Raw genomic sequence first — 15,082 nt, forward strand, 5'->3', positions numbered from 1 at the left:
AGTAGAAAACGACAAAAGCAGAAAAGGGTTTCCAGACCATTAGCTGCGGCAGTTTCAAAGTTCACGTTTTTTTTTCACCCACTAAAAGTAATAATAAAAATTGGCAAAAAGGTTAAAAGAATCGCGCGCGCACACAACAACTCGGCTGTTTGTCGACGGCGCAGGTGTTGTAAAACCGTTCTTCGGTAATGCGTTTATGCATTTCGACTACTACTTATATATAGTATATATATATATATATATATATATATATATATATATATTTTCAAGATCATGAATATTAACGAAAAAACCATCGGAATCGTTAAACCATCAAACATATTGTTGGAATTATAAACAAAACACCCTATATCATGTAGTATATAAGTAATATGTTCACACTGTAGTTCAGCAGACGCTGACTATACATTTTTATAATACTATAGCAAATATGTCTTGTGTAGCTAGCTAGTATACAAAGTTAGTCGTTGATTTATATTACACCTCATAACACTATTGTACATCGTATCATTATACTTATTACTATACTATTTGTGTCCGATCTTATTATTATTTACCTTTAGCTTCTGTATATCTGTGTACTTCAACACATATACAATATACATATATGTATACTTTATCATCCGGGAATATCCGCCCAGCTATATCACGAGTGAATATACTTCTTACGTTATTCTCATACCGTAAGAAAGTGGTTAGGTATAAGTAATTTGATTTCGATGATATTTATCATCATCCGCGACCGGAAAGCGGTAACTACGGATCACGTGCTGTATTATCACCAGCAGCTATTTGGTACCAGAGCGCCGAATATAAGTAGGTAATATTTATAAGCAAGACGGAATTATGTCATTTTTTTTAAACTGTCAAAGAGATCTCTTTGATCTTCGCAGTCATCACTGCAGTGTCCCACACTCTGGAATTCTGGATAATGCGATAATAAAATTATACACTCGTCGTGGTATTAATTGCATGTCGTATAACTCCATAAAAACAGGGTAGGTACACTCGATTACTCGCAGTCGCTTATATTATTCAGTAGGTATTTCCTATCTCTTTATTTTTGAATTCTGTTTTCAGAACGTGCAACTAAAATATTGAATCACAATTTCTCATGCTTTACAATTGTTCAACTCTTGAATATTTTGCGCGTGCACAACAATTTGATTTCTTCTTCGTAGAAGTATATTATCCTAATATTCAAGACAGACGGTATAACATATTATTATAAAAAACCAAAAATTCGACGAGTTGTAATTGTTATTGAGTTTGAGTGATTGGTCTCGATTGAATACGGTTTAGGTAAATACGCGTGTTGCCGTTTGGACATGATAAACAATGGTGCCATGGTGGAATAATATACAATTAATTGAAATAATAATATTATGTACAATCATCAATAAACATCGCGATTTAAACGCTAACGGTTTACGGATAATATATCGAACTCAGTACCGTAAATAGGCGTTGGAAATAATTTTCGAACCAAAAACACCGCTGAATGATATATTACTGTTTGATACAAAGAATATTATTTAATTTCTAAATAAGTCTGGATTCTATAAGTTAATTTTAAAAAAAATTTGAACAACACAAATGTACTAGTGAATGGCCAGGTATCGATGTATTTTATGATCAATAAAAAAAAAATTCGTTTGAACTTAATGATTAGCGTTATATTATTACTATATTGATGTCTGACAAACTGCAGTACCTACCTAGATGTTTTTTCCAGTACTTTTTCCAAAAAAACACTGCGAACAATTGTTTTTGTTTTTTTTCTGCCAAACTGAATCAGACCGCAACAAGTACGGATCAAAACAGAAAAAAACACCTATACCTACACCTTTCATATGAATAAGTTATGTTTATCGTACCTGCTCTATCTATAAACTGTCAAAGAGTCTCAATAATAATCAGGAATACAAATCTAATCGTAGGTATGTATTATGTACAGTGTACATACATAAACGTATAATCATCAATCAAGATATTTACGATAAGCATAAGCCGATAAATGATATAATATGTTCTAATGACAATATTTCTACCTGTTTCATGGACAATTTATTTTTATACTCTTCGTAATATAAAATTTTATGGTTTTATCGTAGTATATAATTTATTATAAAATAGTTTAAAATTATTAACAACATTTACAATTTTAATATATTTTAAACAAAATATTAAAATTCTTGGGCCCCCTTTTGGACCTTCTAGGCCCCGGGCCCCGGTGCAATGCACACCTATGCAACCATGTAATTACGCCACTGATGTACACAGTTAACAACATAAATCAATACTTATGTTTCCCTCGTAGTATTTGTAGGTATTTGTCTTATATATTATTATATTTATCTATGGTTGTACCGCGGTACAATACTCTATGGAATTCTTTGACTTTACTGTCATTTATTGCTCTTATCTGTTATAAGACGATTGCAGTTTAATAATAATATTTGTTTGTGCTTTCGTTCATCGCGCACACACTCAGCTGCGATATTATATAAATTTCACACTAGATCGTATAACGATATTAATATATTATATTATGGTATATGATTATCTAACAAAAACGTCAAAAGTCTCGAGTTCATAATAATATATATTTGCAGAAATTGAAAAATCGTTATTTTTTTAACATTCTAAATTAATATTTTTTCTTCTCTTTAAATACCTATGTTATTTATTATTACACTCGCGCCGATGATTGATGATGACGCGTATTCCCCGATTTTGCCCACCCACCCACGTCTACCGACATTTAGTCGTTTACGTCGCCGCGTACCTACAACAATATTGCACAGGTATTATAATAATAATATACGTAGCACGGCGGCGCGTCAGTTAAATGAAAACCTTTTCGCAAAGTCATTACGTTCGGCGGGCACTTGCGAAACATTCAAACATAATATATGCAGGTAATTCGACAAATATTATATTATATACATCTTGCGTACGATTTTATATATACCTGACGGGCGCGCGGCGGCCCACCTGAGACTTGTTCGTTTTTGGTTCAATGGCGGTGAACAACGGCTTAGATGCGCATATCAGACCAAGGCGCATGAACTTTCCAAAACCTCAATAATAATATGCCGCCAAGAAGGGTGGACGAGGCAGTTTTTCCGCGTAATTTCGTAGCAATCCGTATACGAATACGATGAGTTGATTGTTTTTAAATATTCTTCTAACGCGCTGTTATCTCGACTTGTTAATGACTGCACGTATGACTGCTGCAGTTGCATCTAACGATGACATGTATTTTCTTGGTGAAAAATCCATTTTGGCGGCGATTGTTGAGGTCAGCCATGACTCACAAAGATCGATTCCAATCAACTACCTATTACAGAGATTCAACACCTAGATTATATAGTCGTCATCGTAAATATATAGCCGCGAGAAAATTCGAATGCACTGACGGGGAGGGTCGTAGCAGACGGTTTTCCACTTGGTTTTACAGTGGGCCGTATAATGGTTAATTTTTCAATTTGTTTACATACTTTTCTAACACCCCGTTATCTCGTGTTATTAACTGCGCGTACTTACGACTACGGTAGTTGCGTCTAACGATAAAAATGTGTATTTTCTTGGTGAAAACTATCAGTGTCGGCGACGGTCGCAGCGATCGACCCCTTGTCGGGATGCGATCGGCGTCCACATAAAGTTCGATTCCGATGGTAAATAATAATGTTCTTCTCACAATCCGTTGTCGTTACACACGCATAAGGCATAATGTTAAAAAGCCAATTTGTACGCAGACGTCGAGTGCGTGATATCATCATAAGAAAGAATATATAATATCATATAATACACCGATATATACCGTATAGCTGTTCTTAAACATTATTATTATTATTGTAATAATATATTGTCCACAGTGTTTCCTTGCTAACCTTCGCACCCTTCCCACCAACAGTCGTATCGTCCACATCCCGCGCCGATCGATCTTTTTTTGACCCTAAAACACGTAACATAAAGCCATGGCTGTATTGTAAATTCGATTTGGCGATACAGATCATTGCGTATATATGCAATGCATACATACCGACATTATATGGATTGTTATTATATACATAATCGAGTCTCAAGGGAAAATATTCGTAATTGAAGGGATCGTGTTTGTAGTCGTACTGCATGCAAGTATATAGAAACGGTTTTCCGAAAACAATGGTCATAATATAATACTACTGTATATTCGATTATATTTTATATCTGGTCGATAATAATTTATTTTTCAACTTTTCTTTCTTCCTAGAATTTTTTTTTGTCGTGTATAAAAATTTGCGACGACAAATATAAATAGGTATGTCATCTTCCTCACGGGACGTGCCCCACTTTTATTTTATTTTTTTAAATAAAGTTTTCCTCATATATTTTATAGAAGAAAAAAATCAGGATTTTTAACCAGACGTGTACTTCAGCTCATCGAGCTTACTTAATATGATAAGATCATGTTTATGACGTGAAAAACATCCTTAAAATAAATAAATATATTCTTAATAATTGAAAAATCGATACTATTTTTATCTCCAATTATTTATCAAAAATATATAAATTTAGATGTAATATTGTCCAAACGATAGAGTCGGTAAAAGAAATCATATTATTATATTTCCCCAAAAGAAAGCAGTTTTCAATCAAAAAACATGTATAGGTACTTCTTTCAAGTTCGTTAAGGAAGTAAAAATAGTTATTAAAATCTAATTTAATAAATTTATGTTAATACAGGTTGATTAAAAATTTGCTTGTTTTGACTTAAAATGTTAATCAGGTTTCATCGTCAAATTTGCTTTCATGTTATTATTTGATGTATTTTAGTTTAGAATTTAAACTAATTACTACCTAATTATTAGTTTATAATATACGTATATATGTACAGGTATTTCAATTACTAATATTCTAATGAGATCTGCATATAAATAATATTTATTTTTAGCGAATTCTAGATATTATATGTTATACCTAATCATTTTACTTAATACAGTTATACTTAGTGACTAATAAGTGAATGTTTGATTACTAAAACTATCAATAATAATTATAAATTAAAATAATAGGACTTAGATGGTTATCATAGCATGCGAAAATAAATTATGTTTGGTTAACTTATAAATTATATTATATTATATCTATTATACCTACATATAACAATCATAAATTAAGATGTCTAATAGTAAATAAAATGTTGGTAGTTCGAAATTCGTAACTTTACATGTGTGCATCGTGCATGTTTGGTTTTGAAATAATAATATGTATGTTTATGGTCCCACTGTTGTAAATCGTACCTACATTATTTCACAAACACCACCGCATGTGTTGTAGGCACAATAGTCAATAATATATTTTTCTCGATTCCCAAACGCTTTCTCGCATGCGATTTACTCTAATAATAATAATATAAATTATTATCTGACCACATTTTCGGGGTAGTTTTAACTTTCTGCACTACAGTATAGGAGTAATATAATATTATACATATGCGTTTATCATTATTGTTTGACTCGAAGAACCTATACGATAGCTATAGTTGATCAAAACGTGGTTAATATAATTCGATGGAAAGATTGTCTCGTTTTCTCGTGATGGATGAACGTCTACGCGAATTTATTATTAATAATTAAAAGACATTCAGTGTTGATTTTGTGCTAACGTGATCAATAGAAATCAAATTTGGTGCATAAAATAAACGCTCACAGTTTGAATTAATTAAAACTTTGCACGTTGTTGATATATATATTTATATTTATATTCATAAGTGTATTTACGATTAGTTAAAAGTTTTTACGTACCACGAAATTGATTATTTCACGAACAAAGTTGGTGTCATGTCAACACTATAATCCCAGGCGCAATTAACAAACATTTTCTTCGTCGCACTTCAAAAGTCTTGATTATTTTAATTTTCATCCCTTTAGTGTTCCGAACGAAAATAAAATATTTTTCATAATCGTATATATTACATTCATCGGTATTGTGAAAATAATATTGAACATTTTTTTTCTCCATAAAGTGCGTTCATTGAACTAAAGAAATTTTTGGCCATCTTTTCAAAAATAATGAAGCAAAACAATAATGAATAATCAATCATCATTATTACTATACAATCGATTAGCGTCGTATTGCGGGTGTTTTCAGTTTGCATTCATTTTTTACTGGAACTGTTTCCTAAATTATACGGTGTCATAAAACTGTAGAATCGTGCATAAGCGAGCTTATCAACGGTATTTCCACAATGGCAACGACTGAAACGTTTCAAGGACTGTTGTAGTTGTAACTTGTATTGACGACACCATTTTTGTTGTTGTATATCCATCGTTGGCAGTTGCGGACAGACTAAATATTTTTAACAATACATACATATATAATAATTGATAATAATAAAAATATTTTACTGTAAATTATTTAATGAATAATTTTCTTTTTTTTTGAAAATGTTGATGGTTCTAATTCAAAATTTTAGCGAGAAGTTTCTTATTTATACAATTTTTTTAATGTTTTATTGATCTCTTGAGGCAGACAACTATGGTTATTACTTATTAGTTATTGTAGGGGTTGTATGGATGATACGGAGATTGGCAACACGTATATGTGTGACAAGGTTTTTGTCACTAAAAACCGAAATGGTCACCCATCTTGAGTACTCTCAATCACGTTTCGTGACAGATTGCAACAATCACGTCATGCCCAGCCACATTATAATATTTTTATACTAAGGCTTATAATCCTCGAAAATGTATTAAAAAAACATAAAATAAACATAATAGTAGAATTAGTATTTATTATACTTGGGCCATTTTTATAAATGATCTATATTGATAGATTTATATTAATGACAAAGATATTTAGATTACCATAGTCCTCATATATTATATTATCAACCTATATTACTATGAATCTTTTATTCCTGAAACACAAAGTTTAAAGATAAATAACTCAAAATCTACTCGTACAAATTTTTAGCCAGGTTTTCAGAAAAATTATCCACTGAATAATTTACAGTTGGAAAGGAGAGTTCACATTTGAAAAACAGAATTGTGATCTCCACAGGACACTCCTTAGTCCTTAAATAGGTACTACAAAAAAATCTCATGAATTTGAAAATATTGTTTTTAAGTATATTTCAAAATTCCAAAAATTATATTATGAATAACGATATTATTGAAGAAGAAAAAGGAGTGTGAGAATGCTTATAGTAATTCACTCTCTATATTATCAGTTATTAATTAATTTTCTATTGGTTATAACTATTATTATAATTTTTAAATTATTTTTTAGTATTCGATAAAATTAACCAAATATTAAAAATGTTCCCATGCTGTATAATACATGATAAACAATTATTTTTCACGAATGAAATATTTTGAGAAAGTAAATTTCATGAAATTTTAAAACCCTAATAAGTAATAATACTATATTCAATCTTTCTTTGTTCTAATAGTCTTCGATCACATATAATTATCAAGTACGCGTTAGTTATTTTTGACCAGGTTTACGCATTTAAGGTTAATTTTGTTTATACGTATAGGTATCACTTTCTCGACTATATTACACGCATCTGATCCGACGTCGGCCAATAAACGAAACGTTATAGGTAACTACAACACAAGCACACTGAGTGTATATTATAGGACATAGGTGCACACATTGCGCTGCAGAAATCGCGGGGGATAGCACCATTACGTTGGCGTTTTTCTTCATGTCTGTCTACTACTTCTCCTTCTTTGGAGTATTCTTTTTTTTTTCATTTCATTTGTCCACCGCAGTACAGCAGCTGCCGACCTGGTTATTCGATTCTCAACAGAGCACTTTGCGAAAACCGATTTTTCAATTCGAAAGTGTCGTGAGGGTTATTCCGCTGGTCTCCGCGCCGTAACGTCTGGGAATGAAATAAAAATAACGTCGGGGAGGAGTTCGCCGTTTTATGAGCAGTTTTCCTCTATTCTTTTTCCCTAGATTTTTTGTTTTCTATTTTTCTATTTTTCTACTTTTTTTTTTATTATTTAAGTAAACTGGCTCTTTTCTGCCTGATATATATTATATACATTTCGTGTTTTCACAGCGTGCATGCCGCCGCCGCCCCGTTCCGCACCGTATACTTTTATACGCTGATCGAATTTCTGGTTGCTCCTCACACGGAATAAACGGTCTTCGTCGTTGTCCGCTGAAAAACTACTCTTAGCGCAATATATCATAAAATACGAGATAAAATAAATAAGAGCGCGCATGTGGGGTGAAACATATTATTTTATTTTTTTCCTTTTCCCAGCGCTAAAAACAGGGAACGTGATGCATGTATTTGGACCCGAATAAGCTCCCTGAGCTCAAAACATTACCGTATTTTCCGTCAATATACGAATTTGGTACGCACCTTGATCCGTTTCTTCGTTTTATCCGCTGTTCACATAAATACTGTTGTTCCGAAAACGTGAAGCAAGCATAAAATATGTATCGAAAAATCAGATATGACTTATCCGTTCTTTTGATCCACAAATCATTATTCGTTCTCTTCTTCTTCTTGGCTTTATTTACCAGCTATCGTTAAATACTATGTATAAACTATAAACGTTATTTCAAAGTTTTTATTTTCTGTAATTTATTTATTTTCTTGCAATTTCAAATAAGTATTTGGTATTTTTCAACGTATTTGTACACTTACACATTACGGGGTAGCTATAATAACCATTACAAAATTCAGTAGTTCTTACTGCAGGCTAGGTGTATCTATCTCAACAAATACGTTTTTATTTATTTAGGTACTAGTATTTTAGTCATTATCAATTTATTACAATTATTATCGAATGGTAAACACGCAATGATGATTTCTTATAGTTGTATAGGTAGATTTTTATTTATGTATATCAATATGCTATTTGATTTGTTCATCTGAATATGAATGTTATCATTATGTCAAATGCATCATACTAAAATATATGAATGCAATGTTACAAACAATATTATAAGCAATAACTTATTATACAAAGTGCTCTCTCTATGTTTAAAAATATTGTTAACATGTTAAAGCTACTTAAAATGTAGGTAGGTACTATTGTTGATTTTTACTGCTGTTAACCTCTGAGAAAAAAAACATTCAACAATGGCAATTAACAGGATTATGAAAATAATATAATTTTCTTTTTTCTCCTGCATTTCTCTTACACGACTCAATAAATTAATATAATATTAATTCGTGACTGGAAGACGCATTATTTTTGTTTTATTCATTTTCGGTCTCAACTGTATTCAATATGACAATAATATGTTCTGATGATTTATAAGGTGGTCATGGTAATTGAGGATCTTTAATATTTATCATTATATCTAAATAAACATATCATTTTGAATACACATTTCGGCTATTTATTTTCATAGACATTTTTGTGACTGTTTCGCAATCAAGCTGTGTACGCAGTTTTTTTTTAACGCGATTCCGTGGTAATACCGATGAATTCAAATCCACAAATCCCAACGGCATATCGTTGACTCATAAATTACACCTACAAACGCGTAATATCATTTAAATTCTCGGCTGCTGCAGTAATCGAATCCTGTTCCGATCGTAAGAGTTTGAAAATAATAATTTATTATTTTGTTCTAATTAATGAATATAATAACCATAGCATTCTACTATGCTAGGTATACTTACACGCATTGAAAACCTGACAAGAATTCTATACTAGACACCAGTAAACAATAAACGTTAAACATAGGTATCAGTTATTAAAATAATAGTCGTGGAAAACCGCATGGTGGTGACAATCGCAATCATAATATTATATTATGTATCTATAAGGTAATAATACACATGGGTGACTCATAAACACCTTATGAACTGATGAACCTAACCAATGCCAAACTTTCACGGTTGAACACTTAATAATATGCTACTGCCGTAAATTCACTGACATCAGATATAAGCTCAATATAGAAGACAACCTGGAAGTAGCTCTAAGTCCACAGCCAATCAACATAGAAAAATTAATTAATTATTTAAAATGAACTAAACTATACCAAACTAATATAATCTAGATATATTTCAATATCATTATTTTATACTATTATTATTATGTTATGTATATATTATTATTAACGCTTCATGGGCTAGAAATATTAATGTTTGTAGCCAATAACCTTTGTTGTTAAGGATTAATAAAAAAAAAAAAAAAAAAAGGTAGGTAATAATAACAAATTATAATTATTATTATTTTGACCTATTGTTATTATTCAGCTGACTTGCGCGTAAGAACGTATTATTATTATTATTTCATTTTGAAAATGTATTGCCATAGAAGATATCGGTCTTTTAAGTGTCATTAAACAAAGTCACGTCGCCTATATGGGTATAAAACGCGAACCGTATTTATACCTATCACCATTTGAAAATATAAGCAAAAAATAATGCTATTATTTTTATGATTTGCAAATAGTCAAAAATTATCTACATACCAGCTTATATACCCATCCACATAGGTACCTACCCATACTTATATTATTAATTTTGAGCATGGTTTACACTAAAATAGAGGATTACGTCTTCGAGACAGTCGGAATTTTGTATTGTGTGTTTTTTTTGTTTTAGTGTTTGTTTAGTTTCATGTTTTGTCTTACTCGTGCACTCTTTCATACTCTTCACATTTTATTTTAATACGTATTTATGACTATGAGTTTTCAACTTAATTATTTCACTATAGAATGTATAATAACAATTATTTTTTTTTTGTTCAGTGTTTGTTGTCGACATTATGTTTAGAAACTTTTGTTTTTTTCATTTTAATTCTAGAGAAACAGAAAACAGTACGTATTGTCTATAGCAGTGTCTTAAAACTCACAACTATCTTTATAGATTATAACAATATAATACCCAATATAATAAAGAGAATTTTAATTAAATAATACATTATTTTCCGCAGAGATATGAAATGCTGTTCTTTAAAATTATTAAAATGTCAGCTATTTTACGAGACTTAACTGCAACTATGACTGTCTGTTATATATTTTGTTGAAGTGTTTCAATGTTTTCAAGATGTTGTTGACTCATGTTTGGATACAAATAGGATGTTCTTTTTAACAACTTTTTGAGTGGTTTCCGATAAAACTCAGACTTCACGTTAATGTCAAGATTGTGTTGTCAGTAGAAAAGTGAGAGAAGGGCTCCTAATGACAGCGATATGTTTTGGAAGCCATTAATCAGCCCGAATGTCGATAAGACGTCGCCAGAAAATAGAGCAGTGAGGAATATTCAAAAAGTGATGTCGATAGAGAAAAAAAAATCTCGGTAACATGTCACTGATGAAATAATAATAAAATAAATCGTATAAGTACCTCTTGCATAAAATAATATTTGTAAATTTTGTACCTATACCTATCTCATGCGATTAAAAATATTTGTTTTAAAGGGAAAGTACCTACTGGCTACTGCTCAAACCGATAGTAATAATACGTTGCAAATATCGATTTGAAAAAGGCGGGTAAGTCGTGGATAGACTGCAGTAGGTTACAAGTGGGTTACTGTAATGGATGGAATTAAATTTGAATCCAATGATATTATATCATTGTATACGAAAAACGATTCTGAGCGAAGACGGTTTATCTGTCTAGGATATATTATAGATTATTAAAAATTTTCAAATTTTCGATTTAAAAAGAAAATTTTTTAGTAATTTCTAGTTTAAATTAATTTACGAATTTTCGTGATTTTCGTGATTTTTACATATGTTGTTAAAATTCAAACTTTAAATGCTTGTAAAAAAAAATTGTGCCAATATATTTCTTTTAAATTTCACCTGCTATTGTAAAAATATGTTAGGAGCCTTATATAAAATTAAAAATTCTTAGATATAAAAGGAAAATTTTTTATGAATTTCTAGCATAAAACAATTTGTGAATTTTCGTGATTTTTACGTATGTTGTCAAAATTCAAACTTTGAATGTTTGTAAAAAAAAATTGTGACAATGTATTACTTTTATTTTTCAACTGTTTTTGTGAAAACATGTTAGGAGCCTTGTATAAAATTTTCAAATCTTAGAGTTAAAAAAAAAAAAATTATAAATTTATATTATATAAGATAATTGGAACATTGCCGTAATTTTTACGAATTTTGTCAACATTTGAACTTATTTAAGATTATAATATAATATAAATTATTATGATTATAAAAAAAATCGTGCCTACGTATTTTTAATATTTTTTAACTTCTATTGTTACAATGTGTTAGAAGACTTGTATTAAATTTTCAAGCTTTTCTACCGAACAAAAATTTTTTTATCGATATTTATAGAAAAAAAAACTAAAAAAGTTGAAAAATTAAAATGTCAGTAAACAGCTCAAAACAAATCTAAATATTTTGAAAATTTTATCAAATATATAAAACGCCTATATAAACATTCAGTGAAAATTTCAAGTATCTGCGGTAATTTTTTTTAGAGTTACACCTAAATAAGGAAATCGCTAACAGTGAAAATCCAATGTTGTAAATTTCAAATGCTCATAAAAATTTAATTTGAATTTCCGGCGGACTTTTATTTTGTAATAAAGATTGAAAAACTTGTAAGGAATCTTGTATTAAATTTTTAAATCTTAGATTTAAAAAGAACATTTTTTATGAATTTCTAGCTTAAAATAATTTGTGAATTTTCGTGATTTTTACGTATTTTGTCAAAATTCAAACTTTGAATGCTTATAAAAAAGAATTGTGACTATGAATTTATTTTATTTTTTAACTGCTATTGTAACAATATGTTAAGAGCCTTGTATAACAAATACATTTTTATCAATATTAATTTTAAAAAAACTTATATAACTTATATAAACTTAATAATGTTCGAAAATTTAAAATGCCTATGAATACTTCAACTTAAGTCGAAAATTTTTGAAAATTGCATGGTGGATAGAATATACTTATATAAATATTCGGTGAAAATTTCATGTATCTATGGTTATTTGTTACATCAAAAACCAAAATCGATTTTGTCGAAAAATGAGTGTGCGTAAAATTTCCCGTTTTTCCCTTAATTTTTAGTTTGTTTTTCTCGATTATTTAGGAAAGTATTACGAATTTTTCACTTTTGACCCCCCAAAGTACCAATTTGATTCACTTTCTGATCGAACGAGGTACTGAAGTAAAAAATCGAAGCACTTTTACTGCCCCAAAACGTGATGACAGACACAAAAAAAAAAAAAAAAACACACACTCACATCATGGATCATGGTAAAATCAATACATTCATCGCTCCGCTCAGAATCTAAAATATACTTTATATAAACATACAGAACGACTTTTCTTTGTTTGTTATTGTAGGTACGATGTTTATTAATCGTTTTATATTGTGTATTTTTCGTATAATAATTATTAATTTATTATTATCTCATCATTATTGGCACATAAATCAATCGTGGTTTGTTCACGTTTACGCCTTTATACTCGTAATAATGTACGTAACTACGTAAGAATTTGTCATCACCGTAGAATTTCTGAATGTATTATAATACAAAGCGTATTCATTTTTTTTTTCTTTACAAATTACGTACCTACTACCTAGTATAAAATATTTGTCGAAATTCGAGTTAACAGGAAAACCATAATCACGTCTTGACGCTATTTCCCGACCACAGCCATATCTATATACATGTAGACTTCTTTCGTAGAATATGAATAAACGTATTAATATTAGTCGTATTATTATTACTGTTACATAAGTTAGAATATAATATAAAATGCAATCAAAACACTAAAATGTTCTCATTACACCATAACAATATTAATTATATCATCATAATATCCATCAATCATCATCGAAATTATTTCCTTTTCCGTATGAAATGCTCCTTTCGTACATAATTATAACTCATATATTATAATTCCATATTATTATTATTTATTATCATCATCGTTTTGCGAAACATGTTATTATTGCGCGTAGGTAGTAAAACCACACCATAATGTTTGTTCGTTTACATTTCAAGCTGTTTTTACATGAAAATAATTTTCGTTCCCACGATTCTAACACATCCTTGCTCCGCCTGCGAAAGGTAGAGACGATCATACAAAATCTCGCACGTGGTACACCAAGGTAGGAGGGACACCGCACAGGTAAATCTCGACAGTTTCGTCGCCCGTTGCCGGTGTACGTATCCACCGGGCACGTCTTAACGGTTTAGAACCATGTTAATCCGACAGCATAATATATAATATACATGTATAATAATATATATTATATGTATATTGGTATATATGGTGTTTTCCAAACAAAACGCAAAATACTGGGTCGCACCGGTTAAGGCTACACGCCGCCGCGCCACCAAAATCCAGACCTAATGTAGTGCTGTGTACGGCAACAGATGTTCTATTGTTGTACCGTGGCCGTAACGCGATCCTAAAATGGACACAAGGACCGACCCGGACCGTAACAGTATGTATATATATATATATATATATATATATATATATATATATATATATATATATATATATATATATTATGTATTATGTATACATATATATTATGTATTATGTATACATATATACACGGAGAGTGTGTTTGGGTAAAGTTTTAATCTCACCTCTTCTCCTCCGTGACTATACTTTCCCGTCCGGAATCGGAGTAGAACACCAACCGACCGGTCTACCAGCGTTTCCCTTGATTAATAAATCGTCCATGAGATGTATATATGTTTATATATATCTATAAGTTAGGTATATATACTTGTAACTTTCCGTTTGTATAATAATATTATATATACAGACATGGAATCCTTTTTGTCGGTGGTTCTTCGACCTTCCGTAGCAGCAGCCTCTACATCACCCAAACGCCCCCCCCCCTCCTCGAATGTACTGTAACGCCGGCAGCTTGTCCGTCTGAAGTCCACGAAAGCGAGGAACAACGTTATACACAATAAATATAAAACATATACATGTATATGTATAAATAATATATAAATTAAGGGCACACTATGAGGGTAGGGTTGAAAATAAAATCCTTTTCGAGCACTCTCATCCTCGGGTATTATATACGTCGAGCTAAATCGGACAACTATCACCATCACCCCGAAGTCGAACAATGGAAAAAATCGAAAGCTCTCCCT

At 30.6% G+C, this 15,082-nt stretch overlaps 1 protein-coding gene across 2 annotated transcripts in view; it reads left to right on the forward strand.

Annotated features, from left to right (window-relative positions):
• Positions 1-15,082, forward strand: part of LOC107165601 (neuroligin-4, Y-linked-like) — a 354,388-nt gene that overhangs the window by 270,882 nt on the left and 68,424 nt on the right. Inside the window, exon 1 of one of the 2 annotated variants that reach the window (XM_015513924.2) lies at positions 585-816. The exons of the other annotated variant lie outside the window; for it this stretch is intronic. Within the exon in view, the coding sequence (XP_015369410.2) occupies positions 720-816 (97 nt within the window). The 5' untranslated portion in view covers positions 585-719. Of the gene's footprint in view, positions 1-584; positions 817-15,082 lie in introns of those variants that run through there. 2 annotated transcript variants of the gene reach the window in all.

Source organism: Diuraphis noxia, unplaced genomic scaffold (assembly GCF_037042655.1).
Source record: "Diuraphis noxia isolate RWA-SAM2 unplaced genomic scaffold, SU_Dnox_SAM2 contig0003, whole genome shotgun sequence".
Taxonomy (NCBI): domain Eukaryota; kingdom Metazoa; phylum Arthropoda; class Insecta; order Hemiptera; family Aphididae; genus Diuraphis; species Diuraphis noxia.